This window comes from Oncorhynchus clarkii, chromosome 28 (assembly GCF_045791955.1).
Source record: "Oncorhynchus clarkii lewisi isolate Uvic-CL-2024 chromosome 28, UVic_Ocla_1.0, whole genome shotgun sequence".
In the NCBI taxonomy this organism is placed as follows: domain Eukaryota; kingdom Metazoa; phylum Chordata; class Actinopteri; order Salmoniformes; family Salmonidae; genus Oncorhynchus; species Oncorhynchus clarkii.
The window spans coordinates 47,470,557-47,491,376 of NC_092174.1; the positions used below are offsets into that span (position 1 = coordinate 47,470,557).

At 44.1% G+C, this 20,820-nt stretch overlaps 1 protein-coding gene across 1 annotated transcript; it reads left to right on the top strand.

Moving 5' to 3' along the window:
• Nucleotides 1-74: 74 nt before the first annotated feature.
• Nucleotides 75-20,371, top strand: LOC139387215 (solute carrier family 25 member 24, like). Its single transcript, XM_071133290.1, has 10 exons — nucleotides 75-351; nucleotides 512-638; nucleotides 1,813-1,900; nucleotides 2,241-2,352; nucleotides 4,819-4,978; nucleotides 9,197-9,336; nucleotides 10,246-10,356; nucleotides 18,096-18,260; nucleotides 19,271-19,409; nucleotides 19,975-20,371. Exons 1-10 carry the CDS (start codon nucleotides 229-231, stop codon nucleotides 20,142-20,144), a joined length of 1,335 nt encoding a protein of 444 aa, XP_070989391.1. The 5' UTR covers nucleotides 75-228; the 3' UTR covers nucleotides 20,145-20,371.
• The last annotated feature ends 449 nt before the right edge of the window (nucleotides 20,372-20,820 follow it).

A 20,820-nucleotide genomic window follows, 5' to 3' on the forward strand; every position in this document is an offset into this window, starting at 1 on the left:
TCATCGTCATCATGTCTATCGCAGTAGAGGAGCATCTACCGCATTGAAGACATGTTCAGTCGGGCTGCCGGTGCTTTATGACTCAGCGTTCATATGGAGAAAAAAAGAAGATGAAGCACATTGCCTTTGCACCTTAATAGCCTGTAGTTGTAGTATTTGTAGAATTGGTGCTTATTTATATTCCATTTCAAATTTTGTAATTAAAAATATATATATTATTGAAGAATCATGGATCAGTTTCGTGGTTTGTTTGTGAAACTAGACAAGAATAACGACGGGTCTATATCAGTGGAAGAACTTCATAATGAGATGAAAAAAACTGGCATTATGGCTGCAGATCAAAAGGCTCAGGTATTTATTTATTACAATATTTGATAACTAATATAAATAAAAATGTGAGGCCTATTCTAATTTACCAGCGGCATAACGGGAGAGTTAACATGTACGTCTAATGTCTATTCATATGGCGCAACCAAATGATATACTGCCCTTTTTTTTAAAACTTTTCCAGACTGTCGTTAATAACTATGACCGAAACAAGGATGGACGTTTAGATTATGACGAATTTCTAAGCTATATGAGTGACAGAGAGAAGAAATGGAGAATTCACTTCATGGCCCTTGACAAGAATAAATGCGGTAAGTGGAATGGTGGTGTAGTCCAATCTTCAGTGCGTAAAAAGGCTGGTAGGCTCATCTCAGGGCCCAACCCCGGGACACGGGCATTCCAGTATCATAGACGACATTCTGAGCATGCTTTTATCTTTGTTTTTGCACAGTAGCACTAGGTCTACATGCAATAGATGCAATGAAGAGTCTTTTTTTTTTATCACATCATATAATGCATAGCAAATTTGAATTGACGTGACTTAAAGTGCTATATTCATAAATCATATAAACTGAAATGAATCGTTTTCAAGGTCAAACCGAATGGAGACTTGCATGCATTGTTGTGTTTTTAATTACATATACAGAACACCAGCAAACAGGAACTTGTGCTGTACTCTTAACACACCTTCAGAACTAGGAGGAGGACTTCATCTGTCTGTCTGTCTGTCTGTCTGTCTGCCTGCCTGCCTGCCTGCCTGCCTGTCTGTCTGTCTGCCTGCCTGTCTGCCTGTCTGTCTGTCTGTCTGCCTGTCTGTCTCTCAACCTAACCTGGGTGCTTTGTTTCTGCTCTCTCCGTTTCAGGTTTGGCATGACCTCACAAACAGACTGTCATTCAGGCTGCTCTTACCCTATCCATTTGAAAGGAACTCTTTCTCTGTCTATAGACAACATTAGAAACTCATAAATCAAATCAAATGGTATTTGTCACATGCTGAATACAACAGGTGTAGTAGACCTTACCGTGACATGCTTACTGACAAGCCCTTAATTAAGCATCTCAGAGTAGAAGTGCTGATCTAGGATCAGGTCCTTCATTATCCACAGCTCTGGGCTGATCTAGGATCAGGTCTTCATTATCCACAGCTCTGTGCTGATCTAGGATCAGGGTTTCATTATCCACAGCTCTGGGCTGATCTAGGATCAGGTCTTCATTATCCACAGCTCTGTGCTGATCTAGGATCAGGTCTTCTCTGACTAGGGGTCATGTTGTCCTCTCTGACTAGGGGTCATGTTGTCCTCTCTGACTAGGGGTCATGTTGTCTTCTCTGACTAGGGGTCATGTTGTCTTCTCTGACTAGGGGTCATGTTGTCTTGTCTGACTAGGGGTCATGTTGTCTTCTCTGACTAGGGGTCATGTTGTCTTCTCTGACTAGGGGTCATGTTGTCTTGTCTGACTAGGGGTCATGTTGTCTTGTCTGACTAGGGGTCATTGGCCAGGAGGAAATCATAGATCTGTTCAAGGAGTTAGGAGTGAACATATCAAAGCCGAATGCAAAAAGAATTATACAAATGTAAGAGTGCCTTTCCCCCCCCTTTCTATCCTCTCACTGTTCGCTCTGTCAGTTATTACATTGTAAAAACCTTGTGATAATATTGATTAATATGTAATAACAAAATTAATTGCATGTATTGACAGACTTAATGTCTAATTTAACACTAATCACACATACACTCCAATGTAATTATTATATTGGGCACAATTTGATCAAGTCTACAACACAGTACAGACCTGTAGAATATGGATACTAAAGAGGATCATTCACTTTTGTCAATATGTTTATTAATTAATTGAATATCATCATGCCGACCCATTATCTTGATTGTTGATGTTGTTGATGTTATTGTTGACAGGATGGATGAGGACAGTTCTATGACCGTGGACTGGGGAGAGTTCCTGCAGCATGTCATCCTCAACCCCGCAGAGAACCTGGGAGAACTGGTCACTTCATGGAAACACACTCTGGTGAGACGCTGAGGCCTGAGTCTTCGTTTCTCTGAGCCTTCAAATAGGGTTAATGCCTAGCCTTTAGCTCAGAGGCCTAACACAGTCTTGTAGTGAACAAGAGACCAGTCTGTCACACTGATGAAACCTGGACCTAGCTTCCTAGAGCCCCAACAGCGTGGAGATCATCATTAGACAACGCTCGAAGTGTTTGAGACGAGGAATTGTGTTAGCTCCCTGAGCTAGTGTCTAACACAGTATTGTGGTGTGCAGAGCAGACGAGCAGGATACAAACCCAGACTGTAGTCCAGGGATCATCAATTAGATTCAGCCGCAGGCCGATTATTTCTTGGGTGGGCAGTCGGGGAGGCGGAACATAATTATAAATAAGTTGTAGATGGCAAATTGACCAGAAGAAGCCCAAACATATGTAATGTTTGACTAAACCAAAACCCTTTCAATGGGAATACCTGGGAACAGATTTCTTAAATTAACATCACCTGGTGATTTTACAATCTTTCCATGTCCAACAATGAAAATTCAAACCCCTGCTGTTGTCCTTGTGCGATGTAGTCTGCTATGTGTGTGTGTGTGTGTGTGTGTGTGTGTGTGGTGTCTTACCTGATGAACTGCACACTCCACCCAGGTGTAGGAGATCATACATTGCATGCTGGGTCTGAAGCCCCTGTTGAAGGAGTTTGTCTGTCGGTTGGTGATATATGTAGTCTTCCTGTCTGTCTGTCGGTTGGTGATATATGTAGTCTTCCTGTCTGCCTCTCTAGGTGATATATGTAGTCTTCCTGTCTGCCTCTCTAGGTGATATATGTAGTCTTCCTGTCTGCCTCTCTAGGTGATATATGTAGTCTTCCTGTCTGCCTCTCTAGGTGATATATGTAGTCTTCCTGTCTGCCTCTCCAGGTGATATATGTAGTCTTCCTGTCTGTCGGTTGGTGATATATGTAGTCTTCCTGTCTGTTGGTTGGTGATATATGTAGTCTTCCTGTCTGTCTGTCGGTTGGTGATATATGTAGTCTTCCTGTCTGCCTCTCTAGGTGATATATGTAGTCTTCCTGTCTGCCTCTCTAGGTGATATATGTAGTCTTCCTGTCTGCCTCTCTAGGTGATATATGTAGTCTTCCTGTCTGCCTCTCTAGGTGATATATGTAGTCTTCCTGTCTGTCTCTCTAGGTGATATATGTAGTCTTCCTGTCTGCCTCTCTAGGTGATATATGTAGTCTTCCTGTCTGCCTCTCTAGGTGATATATGTAGTCTTCCTGTCTGTCTCTCTAGGTGATATATGTAGTCTTCCTGTCTGCCTCTCTAGGTGATATATGTAGTCTTCCTGTCTGCCTCTCTAGGTGATATATGTAGTCTTCCTATCTGCCTCTCTAGGTGATATATGTAGTCTTCCTGTCTGCCTCTCTAGGTGATATATGTAGTCTTCCTGTCTGCCTCTCTAGGTGATATATGTAGACTTCCTGTCTGTCGGTTGGTGATATATGTAGACTTCCTGTCTGTCTGTCGGTTGGTGATATATGTAGTCTTCCTGTCTGTCTGTTGGTTGGTATATATGTAGTCTTCCTGTCTGTCGGTTGGTGATATATGTGGTCTTCCTGTCTGTCTGTCGGTTGGTGATATATGTAGTCTTCCTGTCTGTTGGTTGGTGATATATGTAGTCTTCCTGTCTGTCTGTCAGTTGGTGATATATGTAGTCTTCCTGTCTGTCTGTCGGTTGGTGATATATGTAGTCTTCCTGTCTGTCTGTCGGTTGGTGATATATGTAGTCTTCCTGTCTGTCTGTCAGTTGGTGATATATGTAGTCTTCCTGTCTGTCGGTTGGTGATATATGTGGTCTTCCTGTCTGTCTGTCGGTTGGTGATATATGTAGTCTTCCTGTCTGCCTCTCCAGGTGATATATGTAGTCTTCCTGTCTGCCTCTCCAGGTGTTTGATGTAGACTTCCTGTCTGCCTCTCTAGGTGATATAAGTAGTCTTCCTGTCTGCCTCTCCAGGTGATATATGTAGTCTTCCTGTCTGCCTCTCCAGGTGATATAGGTAGTCTTCCTGTCTGCCTCTCTAGGTGATATATGTAGTCTTCCTGTCTGTCGGTTGGTGATATATGTAGTCTTCCTGTCTGTCTGTCGGTTGGTGATATATGTAGTCTTCCTGTCTGCCTCTCCAGGTGATATAGGTAGACTTCCTGTCTGCCTCTCCAGGTGTTTGATGTAGACTTCCTGTCTGCCTCTCCAGTTGTTTGATGTAGATTTCCTGTCTGTCTCTCCAGGTGTTTCATGTTGTCTTCCTGTCTGCCTTTCCAGGTGTTTGATGTATACTTCCTGTCTGCCTCTCCAGGTGTTTGATGTAGACTTCCTGTCTGCCTCTCCAGGTGTTTGATGTAGACTTCCTGTCTGCCTCTCCAGGTGTTTGATGTAGACTTCCTGTCTGCCTCTCCAGGTGTTTGATGTAGACTTCCTGTCTGCCTCTCCAGGTGTTTGATGTGGGTGAGAGCCGGACCATGCCCCTGGAGCTGCCCCCGGACCTGTCAGCAGGCTCAGGGGAATGGAGGAGTTTTGTTCTGGCTGCAGGGCTGGCCGACGCCGTGTCCAGAACCCTGACTGCTCCTATCGACCGCCTCAAGACACAACTACAGGAACAATATTATAACCTAAACACGTCTTTAATACAGCTTGATAACACCCAGTAATACTTTGCATTGCCAGACTTCGTAGTCCCATATTCACATGGTTCAGAAATGAACCCTAACTCTAACTCTAACCCTACAGTAATGAAGAGTACGGACCTACAGGTAACTGTCAAAAATAATGGAAACACTTGAGTAAATGAGGGATACAACGTATATTGAAATCAGGTGCTTCCACACAGGTGTGGTTCCTGAGTTAATTAAGCAATTAACATCCCATCATGCTTAGGGTCATGTATAAAAAGGCTGTACAGGATATTATTTTGGCTACCATGGCTATGCCTCCATAGGATGATAATGCCTCCATAGGATGACAATGCCCTCATGGGATGATAATGCCTCCATAGGATGAAAATGCCCTCATAGGATGACAATGCCCTCATAGGATGACAATGCCCTCATAGGATGACAATGCATTCATAGGATGACAATGCCCTCATAGGATGACAATGCCTTCATAGGATGACAATGCCCTCATAGGATGACAATGCCTTCATAGGATGACAATGCCCTCATAGGATGACAATGCCCCCATAGGATGACAATGCCTCCATAGGATGACAATGCCCTCATAGGATGACAATGCCACCATAGGATGACAATGCCCTCATAGGATGATAATGCCTCCATAGGATGACAATGCCCTCATATGATGATAATGCCTCCATAGGATGACAATGCCCTCATAGGATGACAATGCCTCCATAGGATGACAATGCCCTCATAGGATGACAATGCCTCCATAGGATGACAATGCCCTCATAGGATGATAATGCCTCCATAGGATGACAATGCCCTCATATGATGATAATGCCTCCATAGGATGACAATGCCCTCATAGGATGACAATGCCTCCATAGGATGACAATGCCCTCATAGGATGACAATGCCTCCATAGGATGACAATGCCCTCATAGGATGATAATGCCCACATAGGATGACAATAGCCCTCATCCACAGGGTACAAGCTGTCCCTGAATGGTTTGATGAGCATGAAAACTATATAAACCATAAACTCTGGCCGTCTCAGTCACCAGATCTCAACCCAGTTAAACACTAACGGGAGATTCTGGAGCGACGCCTGATACGGGGGTTTCCACCAACAAAACACCAACTGATGGAATTTCTCATGGAAGAATGGTGTCGCATTCCTCCAATCGAGTTCCAGACCCTTGTAGAATCTATAGAATGGTGTGGCATTCCTCCAATCGAGTTCCAGACACTTACTTGTAGAATCTATAGAATGGTGTTGCATCCCTCCAATCGAGTTCCAGACACTTGTAGAATCTATAGAATGGTGTCGCATTCCTCCAATCGAGTTCCAGACTCTTGTAGAATCTATAGAATGGTGTCGCATTCCTCCAATCGAGTTCCAGACTCTTGTAGAATCTATAGAATGGTGTTGCATCCCTCCAATCGAGTTCCAGACACTTGTAGAATCTATAGAATGGTGTCCCATTCCTCCAATCGAGTTCCAGACACTTGTAGAATCTATAGAATGGTGTCGCATCCCTCCAATCGAGTTCCAGACACTTGTAGAATCTATAGAATGGTGTCGCATTCCTCCAATCGAGTTCCAGACACTTGTAGAATCTATAGAATGGTGTCGCATTCCTCCAATCGAGTTCCAGACACTTGTAGAATCTATAGAATGGTGTCGCATTCCTCCAATCGAGTTCCAGACACTTGTAGAATCTATAGAATGGTGTCGCATTCCTCCAATCGAGTTCCAGACACTTGTAGAATCTATAGAATGGTGTCGCATTCCTCCAATAGAGTTCCAGACACTTGTAGAATCTATAGAATGGTGTCGCATTCCTCCAATCGAGTTCCAGACACTTGTAGAATCTATAGAATGGTGTCGCATTCCTCCAATCGAGTTCCAGACTCTTGTAGAATCTATAGAATGGTGTCGCATTCCTCCAATCGAGTTCCAGACTCTTGTAGAATCTATAGAATGGTGTCGCATCCCTCCAATCGAGTTCCAGACACTTGTAGAATCTATAGAATGGTGTCCCATTCCTCCAATCGAGTTCCAGACACTTGTAGAATCTATAGAATGGTGTCGCATCCCTCCAATCGAGTTCCAGACACTTGTAGAATCTATAGAATGGTGTCGCATTCCTCCAATCGAGTTCCAGACACTTGTAGAATCTATAGAATGGTGTCGCATTCCTCCAATCGAGTTCCAGACACTTGTAGAATCTATAGAATGGTGTCGCATTCCTGCAATCGAGTTCCAGACACTTGTAGAATCTATAGAATGGTGTCGCATTCCTGCAATCGAGTTCCAGACACTTGTAGAATCTATAGAATGGTGTCGCATTCCTCCAATCGAGTTCCAGACACTTGTAGAATCTATAGAATGGTGTCGCATTCCTCCAATCGAGTTCCAGACACTTGTAGAATCTATAGAATGGTGTCGCATTCCTCCAATCGAGTTCCAGACTCTTGTAGAATCTATAGAATGGTGTTGCATACCTCCAATCGAGTTCCAGACACTTGTAGACTCTATAGAATGGTGTCCCATTCCTCCAATCAAGTTCCAGACACTTGTAGAATCTATAGAATGGTGTCGCATCCCTCCAATAGAGTTCCAGACACTTGTAGAATCTATAGAATGGTGTCGCATTCCTCCAATCGAGTTCCAGACACTTGTAGAATCTATAGAATGGTGTCGCATTCCTCCAATCGAGTTCCAGACTCTTGTAGAATCTATAGAATGGTGTCGCATTCCTCCAATCGAGTTCCAGACTCTTGTAGAATCTATAGAATGGTGTCGCATCCCTCCAAACGAGTTCCAGACACTTGTAGAATCTATAGAATGGTGTCCCATTCCTCCAATCGAGTTCCAGACACTTGTAGAATCTATAGAATGGTGTCGCATCCCTCCAATCGAGTTCCAGACACTTGTAGAATCTATAGAATGGTGTCGCATTCCTCCAATCGAGTTCCAGACACTTGTAGAATCTATAGAATGGTGTCGCATTCCTCCAATCGAGTTCCAGACACTTGTAGAATCTATAGAATGGTGTCGCATTCCTCCAATCGAGTTCCAGACACTTGTAGAATCTATAGAATGGTGTCGCATTCCTCCAATCGAGTTCCAGACACTTGTAGAATCTATAGAATGGTGTCGCATTCCTCCAATCGAGTTCCAGACACTTGTAGAATCTATAGAATGGTGTCGCATTCCTCCAATCGAGTTCCAGACTCTTGTAGAATCTATAGAATGGTGTTGCATACCTCCAATCGAGTTCCAGACACTTGTAGACTCTATAGAATGGTGTCGCATTCCTCCAATCGAGTTCCAGACACTTGTAGAATCTATAGAATGGTGTCGCATTCCTCCAATCGAGTTCCAGACACTTGAGGAATCTAAAGAATGGTGTCGCATTCCTCCAATCGAGTTCCAGACACTTGTAGAATCTATAGAATGGTGTCGCATTTGTAACAGTATAACTCTAGACCGTCCCCTCACCCAACCAGGGACCCTCTGCACACATCAACAACAGTCACCCACGAAGCACCGTTACCCATCGCTCCACAAAAGCTGCTGAACCACTACTTCAAGGTCTCAGAGCAAGTGATGTCACCGATTGAAACGCTATTTAGCGCGCACCACCGCTAACTAGCTAGCCGTTTCACATCCGTTACGCATTCCCACAATCGAGTTCTAGACATTTGTAGAACAGTAGAGGTGCGTGGGTAAAATAACTGGGGAAGCAACAATTAGCTACTATATATATATATATATATGTATATATATATATATATGAGTGCATTTCCCCAAAAAAACATTTTTTAAATTAACAACAATAAATTAAATATTGAATTCCCATCAAAATCCCTCTACTCCATTCCTTAGAATCCGTGCCAGTAAAATATTGTATGTGCTATAATTAATTCAAAATCTGATGGATTATACAATTCTAACAGTTTGGACCATCTTCTTCCATTATCCAACTAATGTATTTATTTGAATTGTAAAAAAAAAAAAAAAAAACATTTTTACAAATTCGATGACAGTTGCTAATTGGAGCTCGTGGTGGCCCGCCCTATCAGGATGGGTGTTTCTATTGTTTTGGCAGTTACCTGTATGAACCGTGAATCCGTGGACTGGAGACAGAGGTTAATAATTAAAGAAGATATTGTGTATGTATTTAGGTGTATGGATCCAAGGCGTCCTCCCAGGGATTCAGAGAGCTAAAGGCGGGGGGTGTGAGGTCTATGTGGCAGGGAAACGCTGTGAACGTGCTGAAGGGAACCCCCCAGTCAACTCTGCAGTGCCTCATCTACGCTCAGGTAACACGTACTGTAATAACACAAGGGCCACTGGAGAATTTACAACCATAACGTTCAGATATGGATACTTTACCCTATCCCCCCCCCCCCCCCCCCCTCAATTAAATTAAATTCAAAGGGATTTATAATAATGATGTGCAAATAGTTACAAGTACAAAAGGGAAAATAAATCAACCTGAATATGGGTTGTATTTACAATGGTGTTTGTTCTTCACTGGTTGACCTTTTCCTCGTGGCAACAGATCTTGCTGTTGTGATGGAACACTGTGGTATTTCACCCAGTAGATATGGGAGTTTATCAAAATTGGATTTGTTTTGGAATTCTTTGTGGGTCTGTGTAATCTAAGGGAAATATGTGCCTCTAATATGGTCATACATTTGGCAGGAGGTTAGGAAGTGCAGCTCAGTTTCCATCTCATTTTGTGGGCAGTGTGCACATAGCCTGTCTTCTCTTGAGAGGCAGGTCTGCCTACGGCGGCCTTTCACAATAGCAAGGCTATGCTCACTGAGTCTGTACATAGTCACAGCTTTCCTTAAGTTTGGGTCATTCACAGTGGTCAGGTATTCTGCCACTGTGTACTCTCTGTTTAGGGCCAAATAGCATTCCAGTTTGCTCTGTTTTTTTGTTAATTCTTTCCAATATGTCAAGTAATTATCTTTTTGTTTTCTCATGATTTGTTTGGGTCTAATTGTGTTGCTGTCCTGGGGCTCTGTGGGGTGTGTTTGTGTTTGTGAACAGAGCTCCAGGACCAGCTTGCTTAGGGGACTCTTCTCCAGGTTCATCTCTCTGTAGGTGATTGCTTTGTTATGGAAGGTTTGGGAATCGCTTCCTTTTAGATGGTTGTAGAATTTAATGTCTCTTTTCTGGATTTTGATCATTAGCGTACGTCTCTCTCTCTTTCTCTCCAGATGAAGGTGTACACCCAGCACTGGCAGCAGGAGAGTCTGTCAGTACAGCAGAGGTTTGGGCTGGGCTGTGTGTCTGGGGCGGTGGCTCATGCTGTCTTCTATCCTCTAGAGGTACCAGAGCTCTATGACAGGTCTGAACTACAGATATACATGCTGTCTTCTACCCTCTAGAGGTATCAGAGCTCTATGACAGGTCTGAACTACAGATATACAGTACATTCGGAAAGTATTCAGACCCCTTGACTTTTTCCACATTTTGTTACGTTATAGCCAGTCTCTAAAATGTAAATGCCCCCCCCTCATTAATCTACACACAATAATGACCAAGCAAAAACAGGTTTGTAGAAATGTTTGCAAATTTGTTAAAAATAAAAACCAAAATTTTACATAAGTATCCAGACCCTTTACTCAATGCTTTGTTGAAGCAACTTTGGCAGCAATTACAGCCTCGAGTTTAAATATATACATGTTTTATTTCACCTTTATTTAACCAGGTAGGACAGTTGAGAACAAGTTCTCATTTACAACTGCGACCTGGCCAAGATAAAACAAAGCAGTGCGACACAAACAACACAGAGTTACACATTGTCACGGCAGATTACCCCCTCTTCCTCTGAAGAGGTGAAACAAGGATCGGACCAAAATGCAGCGTGGTGTGTCCATGGTTTTAACAGGAAAACTCAACATGAACACAACTACAAACCGTGACCAACCGTGACAAACCGAAAACAGCCCCGTGTTGCACAAACACTGACACAGGAGACAATCACCCACAAAATACCCAAAGAATATGGCTGCCTAAATATGGTTCCCAATCAGAGACAACGATAGACAGCTGCCTCTAATTGAGAACCAATCTAGGCAACCATAGACATACAATTTACCTAGACAGGAAACAGCCCCATAAACATACAAAACTACCTAGAAAGGAAACAGCCCCATAAACATACAAAAACTACCTAGAAAGGAAACAGACCCATAAACATACAGAACCCCTAGACAAGTCAAAACACATAAATCCCCCATGTCACACCCTGACCTAAACAAAATAATAAAGAAAACAATGATAACTAAGGCCAGAGCGTGACACACATGGAATAAACAAACGTACAGTCAATAACACAATAGAAAAATCTATATACAGTGTGTGCAAATGAGGTAAGATTAGGGAGGTAAGGCAATAAATAGGCCGTAGTGGCAAAGTAATTACAATTTAGAAATTAAACACTGGAGTGATAGATGTGCAGAAGATGAATGTAAGTAGAAATACTGGTGTGCAAAGGAGCAAAAAATAAATAACAATATGGGGATGAGATAGTTGGATGGGCTGTTTACAGATGGGCTATGTACAGGTACAATGATCTGTGAGCTGCTCTGACAGCTTCAGTGATTTTTGCAATTCGTTCCAGTCATTGGCAGCAGAGAACTGGAAGGAAAGGCGGCCAAAGGAGGAATTGACTTTGGGGGTGACCAGTGAAATATACCTGCTGGAGCGCGTGCTACGGGTGGGTGCTGCTATGGTGACCAGTGAGCTGAGATATTTACCTACCAAAGACTTATAGATGACCTGGAGCCAGTTTGTTTGGCGACAAGTATGAAGCGAGGGCCAGCCAATGAGAGCGAACAGGTCGCAATGGTGTGTAGTATATGGGACTTTGGTGGCAAAACAGATGGCACTGTGATAGACTGCATCCAATTTGCTGAGTAGCTTGTTGGAGGCTATTTTGTAAATGAAATCGCCCGCAGTCAAGGATCGGTAAGATACCCTCGTAAAACTGACTATGTTTTCCAGCATGAGTGAAGGATGCTTTGTCGCGAAATACGAATCCGATTCTAGATTTAATTTTGGATTGGAGATGCTTAATGTGAGTCTGGAAGGAGAGTTTACAGTCTAACCAGACACCTAGGTTTTTGTAGTTGTCCACATATTATAAATCTGAATCGTCCAGAGAAGTGGACGGGCGGGCAGGTTCGGGCAGCGATCGGTTGAAGACCATGCATTTAGTTTTACTTGCATTTAAAAGCAGTTGGAGGCCACGGAAGGAGAGTTGTATGGCATTGAAGCTCGTCTGGAGGTTAGTTAACACAGTGTCCAAATAAGGGCTAGATGTATACAGAATGGTGTCGTCTGTGTAGAGGTGGATCAGAGAATCACCAGCAGCAAGAGCGACATCATTGATGTATACAGAGAAAAGAGTCGGCCCGAGAATTGAACCCTGTGGCACCCCATAGAGACTGCCAGAGGTCAAATTTTGATGAAAAATTTGACACACTGAACTCTGTCTGAGAAGTAGTTGGTGAACCAGGCGAGGCAGTCATTTGAGAAGCCAAGGCTGTTGAGTCTGCCGATAAGAATGTGGTGATTAACAGAGTCGAAAGCCTTGGCCAGGTCGATGAATACGGCTTCACAGTAATGTCTTTTATCGATGGCGGTTATGATATCGTTTAGGACCTAGAGCGTGGCTGAGGTGCACCCATGACCAGCTCTGAAACCAGATTGCATAGCGGAGAAGGTACGGTGGGATTCGAAATGGTCGGTGATCTGTTTGTTAACTTGGCGTTCGAAGACTTTAGAAAGACCGGGCAGGATGGATATAGGTCTGTAACAGTTTGGGTCTAGAGTGTCTCCCTCTTTGAAGAGGGGGATGACCGCGGCAGCTTTCCAATCTTTGGGGATCTCAGACTATACGAAAGAGAGGTTGAACAGGCTAGTAATAGTGGTTGTGGCAGATCATTTTAGAAAGAGAGGGTCCAGATTGTCTAGCCCAGCTGATTTTTAGGGGTCTAGATTTTGCAACTATTTCAGAACATCAGCTATCTGGATTTTGGTGAAGGAGAAATGGGGAGGCTTGGCCAAGTTGCTGTGGAGAGTGCAGGCCTGTTGACCGGGGTAGGGGTAGCCAGGTGGAAAGCATGACCAGCCGTAAAGAAATGTTTATTGAAATTCTCAATTATCGTGTATTTATCGGTGGTGACAGTGTTTCCTATCCTCAGTGCAGTGGGCAGCTGGGAGGAGGTGCTCTTGTTCTCCATGGACTTTACAGTGTCCCAGAACTTTTTGGAGTTTGTGCTACAGGATGCAATTTTCTGTTTGAAAGAGCTAGCCTTTGCTTTCCTGACTGCCTGTGTATATTGGTTCCTAACTTCTCTGAAAAGTTGCATATCGCGGGGGCTGTTCGATGCTAATGCAGTACACCACAGGATGTTTTTGTGCTGGTCAAGGGCAGTCAGGTTTGGAGTGAACCAAGTGCTATATCTGTTCCTGGTTCCACATTTTTTGATGGTAAGGAAAGCACTTTTAAAGAATAACCAGGCATCCCTCTACTGACGGAATGAGGTCAATATCCTTCCAGGATACCCAGGTCAGGTCGATTAGAAAGGCCTGCTCACTGAAGTGTTTTAGGGAGCGTTTGACAGTGATGAGGGGTGGTTGTTTGACCGCAGATTCATTACGGACGCAGGCAATGAGGCGGTGATTCCTGAGATCCTGATTGAAGACAGCAGAGGTGTATTTAGAGGGCAGGTTGGTCAGGATGATATCTATGAGAGTGCCCGTGTTTACGAGTTGTACCTGGTAGGTTCATTGATAATTTGTGTGAGATTGGGGGCATCTAGTTTAGATTGTAGGATGGCCGGTGTGTTAATTATTTTTGGGTATGACACTACAAGCTTGGCACACCTGTAATCTGGGAGTTTCTCCCATTCTTCTCTCTGTTAGATTGGATGTGGAGCGTCACTGCACAGCTATTTTCAGGTCTCTCTGGAGATGTTTGATCAGATTCAAGTCCGGGCTCTGGCTGGGTCACTTAATTCAGACTTGTCCCAAAGCCATTGCGTTGTCTTGGCTGTGTGTTAAGGGCTGTTGTCGTGTTAGAAGGTGAACCTTTGCCCCAGTCTGAGGCCCTGAACAGGTTTTCATCAAGGATCTCTCACTACTTTGCTCTGTTAATCTTTCCCTCGATCCTGACTAGTCTCCCTGCCACTGAAAAACTGCCCCACAGCATGACGCTTCCACTACCATGCTTCACTGTAGGGATGATGCCAGGTTTCCTCCAGATGTGACGCTTGGCATTCAGGCCAAAGAGTTCAATCTTGGGTTCATCAGACCAGATAATCTTGTTTCTCTAAAAGTCTTTAGGTGTCTTTTGGCAAACTCCAAGCGGGCTGTCATGTGCCTTTTACTGAGGAGTGGCTTCCGTCTTGTCGCTTTACCATAAAGGCCTGATTGGTGGAGTGCTGCAGAGACGGTTCTCCTTCTGGAAGGTCCTCCCATCTCCACAGAGGAACTCTGGAGCTCTGTCAGAGTGAACATCGGTTCTTGGTCACCTCCCAGACCACCTTCTCACCCGATTGCTCAGTTTGGCCGGGCCGCCAGCTCTAGGAACAGTCTCGGTGGTTCCAAACGTCTTTTATTTAAGAATGATGGAGGCCACTGTGTTCTTGGGGACTTTCGATGCTGCAGAAATGTTTTGGTACCCTTCTCCAGATCTGTGCCTTGACACAAACCTGTCTCGGAGCTCTACATACCATTCCTTCGACCTCATGGCTTGGTTTTTGCTCTGACATGCACTGTCAACTGTGGGACCTTATATAGACAGGTGTGTGCCTTTCCAAATCATGTCCAATCAACTGAATTTACCACAGGTGGATTCCAATCAAGTTGTAGAAACATCTCAAGGATGATCAATGGAAACAGGATGCATCTGAACTCAATTTTGAGTCTCATAGTAAAGTGTCTGAATACTATGTCAATAAGGTATTTCTGTTTTTTTTTAAGTAAAAATTTGCAAAAATGTCTAAATCTCTTTTCACTTTGTCATTATGAGGTATTGTGTGTAGATTGATGAGAAAAATAATTAATTTAATCAATTTTAGGATAAGGCTGTAACATAACAACATTTGGATAAAGGGGTCTGAATACTTTCTGAATACACTGTGCATGTGGCCTTCTAAACTGGAGAGGTATGAACTACTGATATACAGTGTTAGGCTGCATCCCAGGCTGAATAAATTAGACTAACAGCGACTTACTTACGCACTAACAGGACATTAAAAACGGTCATTTATTATGTTTCACTGAGTCGTAGCAGAACAATGACATGAATAACATACAGCTGGCGAGTTTTATGCTTTTTCGGGCAGGATAGAACAGCGGCCTCTGGTAAGACAAATGGTGGTGGTCCATGTATATTTGTAAACAACAGCTGGTGCACGAAATCTAAGGTCTCAAGGTTTTGCTCGACTGAGGTAGAGTATCTCATGATAAGCTGTAGACCACGCTATTTACGAAGAGAGTTTTCATCTGTATTCTTCGTAGCTGCCTATTTACCACCACAAACAGATGCAGGCACTAAGACCGCACTCAATGAGCTGTGTAGGACCATAAATATATATCCATAAAGAGGCGGTGCTCCTAGTGGTCGGGGACTTTCATGCAGGGAAACTTAAATCCGTTTTACCTAGTTTCGACCAGCATGTTAAACCAGAGAGGAAAAAAACTCAAGACCACCTTTACTCCACACACAGAGAAGCATACAAAGCTCTCCCCCGCCCCCAATTTGGCAAATCTGACCATAATTCTATCCTCCTGATTCCTGCTTACAAGCAAAAACTAAAGCAGGAAGCACCAATGACTCGGTCTATAAAAAGTGGTCAGATGAAGCAGATGCTAAGCTACAGGACTGTTTTGCTAGCACAGGCTGGAATATGTTCGCCACATCAGTCACTGGCTTCATTAATAAGTGCATCGATGACGTCGTCCCCACATTGACCATACGTACATATCCCAACCAGAAGCCTTGGGTTACAGGCAACATCCGCACTGAGCTAAAGGGTAGAGCTGCCGCTTTCAAGGAGCGGGACTCTTGTAAGCTTATAAGAAATCCCGCTATGCCCTCCGACGAACCATAAAACAGGCAAAGCATCAATACAGGAATAAGATTGAATCGTACTACACCGGCTCCGACGCTCATTGGATGTGGCAGGGCTTGCAAACTATTACAGACTACAAAGGGAAGCACAGCCGCGAGCTGTACAGTGACACGAGCCTACCAGATGAGCTAAATTACTTCTATGCTCGCTTCCATGCAAGTAACTCTGAAACATGCATGAGAGCATCAGCTGTTCCGGACAACTGTGTGATCACACTCTCCGTAGCCCATGTGAGTAAGACCTTTGAACAGGTCAACATTCACAAGGCCGCAGGGCCAGACAGATTACCAGGACGTGTACTCCGAGCATGTGATGACCAACTGGCAAGTGTCTTCACTGACATTTTCAACCTGTCCCTGACTGAGTCTGTAATACCAACATGTTTCAAGCAGACCACCATAGTCCCTGTGCCCAATAACACTAAGGTGAACTGCCTAAATGACTACTGACCTGTAGCACTCACATCTGTAGCCATGAAGTGCTTTGAAAGGCTGGTAATGGCTCATATCAACACCATTATCCCAGAAACCCTAGACCCACTCAAATTTGCATACCGCCCCAACAGATCCACAGATGATGCCCACTTGGACAAAAGGAACACCTATGTGAGAATGCTATTCAAAGCTCATCACATAGCTAAGGACCCTGGGACTAAACACTTCACTCTGCAAATGAATCCTTGACTTCTTGATGGGCCGCCCCCAGGTATTAAGGGTAAGGAACAACACATCCGCCACGCTAATCCTCAACGGGGGGGGGGGCTTCAGGGGTGCGTGCTTAGTCCCTTCCTGCGCACGACTCCAAAACCATCCTGCATGGCCAGGCACGACTCCAAAACCATCTGTTGTGGTAGGCCTGATCACCGACAACGATGAGACAGCCTATAGGGAGGAGGTCAGAGACCTGGCCGTGTTGTGCAAGGGCAACAACCTCTCCCTTAACGGGATCAAGACAAAGGAGATGATTGTGGACTACAGGAAAAGGAGGACCGAGCACGCCCCCATTCTCATTGACAGGGCTGTAGTGGAGCAAGTTAAGAGCTTCAAGTTCCTTGGTGTCTTCATCACCAGCAAACTAACATGGTCCAAACAAACTAAGACAGTCATGAAGAGAAGAGGGCACAACAAAGCCTATTTCCCCTCAGGAGACTGAAAAGATTTGGCATGTGTCCTCAGATCCTCAAAAGGTTCCTCAGCTGCACCATCAAGAGCATGGTTACATCACCGCCTGGTATGACAACTGCCTGGCCTCCGATCTACGAGGGTAGTGCGTACGGCCCAGTACATCACTGGGGCCAAGCTTCCTGCCATCCAGGACCTCTATACCAGGCGGTGTCCTTCAGAGGAAGGTCCTAAAAATTGTCAAAGACTCCAACCACCCTAGTCATAGACTGTTCTCTCTGCTTCCGCACGGCAAGCGGTACCGGAGAGTTCACTTGTATACAGCGCATGTGACGAATACAATTGGATTTGATTTGATGAAGCCGTTTGACTGAGGTGGTGTGCTCCTCAATGCCATTGGATGAATCAAGGAATATTTTCCACTTTGCGCTAGCAAAACACGTAGCATCCGCGTTATCTATCCACTTCCATACTGAGCGAGTCACTGGTACTTCCTGCTTTAATTTTTGCTTGTAAGCAGGAATCAGGAGGATAGAATTATCAAATGCAATGTCTGCAATGTAGTTGGCCTGGAACGTGACCTCAGTCTGAATTCATTCCTGTCTGTGATATATCATGTGTTGGTGGGGACCAGTTTGGTGCCTTTTATCGTTGATTTCTCCAGAGCGTTGTCAACCGTATACATAACAATTTCTCACTGTCAATATACAACTTGTAAGAAACACTGGACTGTCTAGCTAATATATTTATTGGTTAAGAACTTAGACCAATGACGTGCTCCCTGCCTCCATCTGCCAGGTGCTAAAGGTGAGACTGAACCTATGGGCAGGTACCTACAGCGGGGTGGTGCAGTGTGCCCGCTCCATCTACAGGAATGAGTCTGCTGCATCCTTCTACAGGGGCTTCAGACCCAGTATCCTCTGTATGATTCCCTACGCTGGGGTGGAGTGTGCCGTTCACCAGGTCAGACAGCCTAACACTCTATCACATCTGTAGTGTACTATCTGTAGTGTACTATCTGTAGTGTACTATCTGTAGTGAACTATCTGTAGTGAACTATATGTAGTGAACTATCTGTAGTGTACTATCTGTATTGAACTATCTGTAGTGAACTATCTGTAGTGAACTATCTGTAGTGTACTATCTGTAGTGTACTATCTGTAGTGTACTATCTGTAGTGTACTATCTATCTGTAGTGTACTATCTGTAGTGTACTATCTGAATTGTACTATCTGTAGTGTACTATAGATGATTGGGTAACATTTGGGACTCCATGTACATTCCATTTGAAGTATATTACCATAGAGATCTATGAATTGAGTTCTATATGGGGACTTGTGTGTACTTGTTGGCCTACACACTCCGTTCGTGGAACGGACTGGTGAAAACTCTAGCCCTTCTGAGCAAGTTCACACTTCAAGATGGGTATGAAAACATAAAGCAACCTTGTTTTACAGTAATGTACTCCACTCTCTTCCTCTCTCCCCCCCCTCTCTCACATCTGTTAGTCCGTCTTGAGTTGGCTATGACTGACCAGGTCAGGCTCCACTCTCTTCCTCTCTCCCCCCCTCTCTCACATCTGTTAGTCTGTCTTGAGTTGGCTATGACCAACCTGTTCATAGAGCCCAACATGAACTACATCAACCTTATTTTATTGTTCATCTGCGTGCCACAAGATTGTGTTGTTTGCCCTCTGAGCAAAAGCCTGTGAATGAAGGAGGCCTGAGTTCGAACCCATTGATTTTACATCAATCTAATGGGTATCCTATCACTGACTCTCCTCTCTCTATTTCTCTCTCCTTTTTCTCTCTCTGTATCTCTCTGCCCCCCCCTCTCTCTCTCTCCTTTCTCTCTCTGTCCCCCTCTCTCTCCCTCCTTTCTCTCTCTCTCTCTCTGTATCTCTCTGTCCCCCTCTCTCTCATTTTCTCACCTCCCCCTCTATCTCTCCCTCCCTCTCTCTCCCTCTCTCGCAGTCCATTGTGAACTGGGCTAAGACCCAACAGGACTACAGCAGTGACTCCCAGCTCTTCTTTTTCAGTTTTGTGGCCTTCTCTGCTGGACAGATGAGCAGCTATCCTCTAGCTGTGATCAGGACCCAGCAGCAAGCTCAGGGTAACGGTCGATCCATGCAAAGAACAATAATCAGGAACATTTTCATTCAATTAAAATAAGCCACTCATTTATCTGTTTCAATGAACTCTGCATGTAACTTTTCCTGACCATGTGATCTAACCAGGACACCCACTGTCGCTAGGGCCATGTGACACTGTCGCTAGGGCCATGTGATCTAACCAGGACACCCACTGTCGCTAGGGCCATGTGACACTGTCGCTAGGGCCATGTGATCTAACCAGGACACCCACCATCCCTAAGGCCATGTGATCTAACCAGGACACCCACTGTCCCTAAGGCCATGTGATCTAACCAGGACATCGTCCCTAGGGCCATGTGATCTAACCAGGACATCGTCCCTAGGGTCATGTGATCTAACCAGGACACCCACCGTTCCTAGGACCAGAAGTGTGTCTTGGTCAGTTTATATGATCACGATATGCTCCTCCTGTCCCTGATTAGAATTGTGTCACTGTAGTCTGTGAGGTACAGTGTACCATACTGTACATAACTTACTGGATGTGATGTGTCCATAACAGGCTATTCTTACTTCCTTGTCTTACAGCTTTCAGTTCAACTTCACCCACAACTTTTCTTCAGGGGTTCACAGGCATCTATGAGAGACATGGAATACGAGGATACTACAATGGGATGGGCGCCAGTTTCGTCCGGGCGGTTCCATGCGCTCTGTTAAACTACACCTTGATGAAGAAACTAGACACAATGCTTTCCTGATTTCAGAGTCATGGTTAATTACAATTTGTTGTAGGTTTTTGTGAATGCTTTTATGTAATACTCTGTACACAACAACAACCTTTAAACTTGATGCCATTGTCAATAAACTGTCCCAAAATACTTCAAATTGCAATGAACTACCAAATATACAACCAAAGGACTGTTGTTGGAGGGCTGATTGGGGCCCAATCTCCAGCCTGACCAATCCTTTGTTGACCCCTATTGTCATTAAATCAGTGTGAAGTATCTATGGCCTCCTTCTTTTTCCTTTCTTTCAAACACATTTGTGCAACAACTAGATTAGTGTTTTAGACTCTAAATTACAGTGCAGTGTGTGCTCACAAAGAGGGTGTCTTCAGTGCATATTATAATGTATATCACAAAATACAGGACTTCCTACGGTATTACATTTTGCAAATATATTTATTTGGTTATCATACTAAATATGAAAGTTACTAAAACATGTGTACATTGTAACCATATTTGTAACTTAACGTTGCAGGCGTAAAACAAATCTTTGAAAGGATTTTCTATCATTTTAGTAAAATAGTACAAGTAGAACCATTGGATGGTACAACCCAAATCCCGCCTTAGTCCTTGATCGACGTGTCAAACAGCCAGTTGCCTGTTCTGTCTGGACTCGCGAGATTTGTGTGGCCCTTTTCTGCTGTGTCAC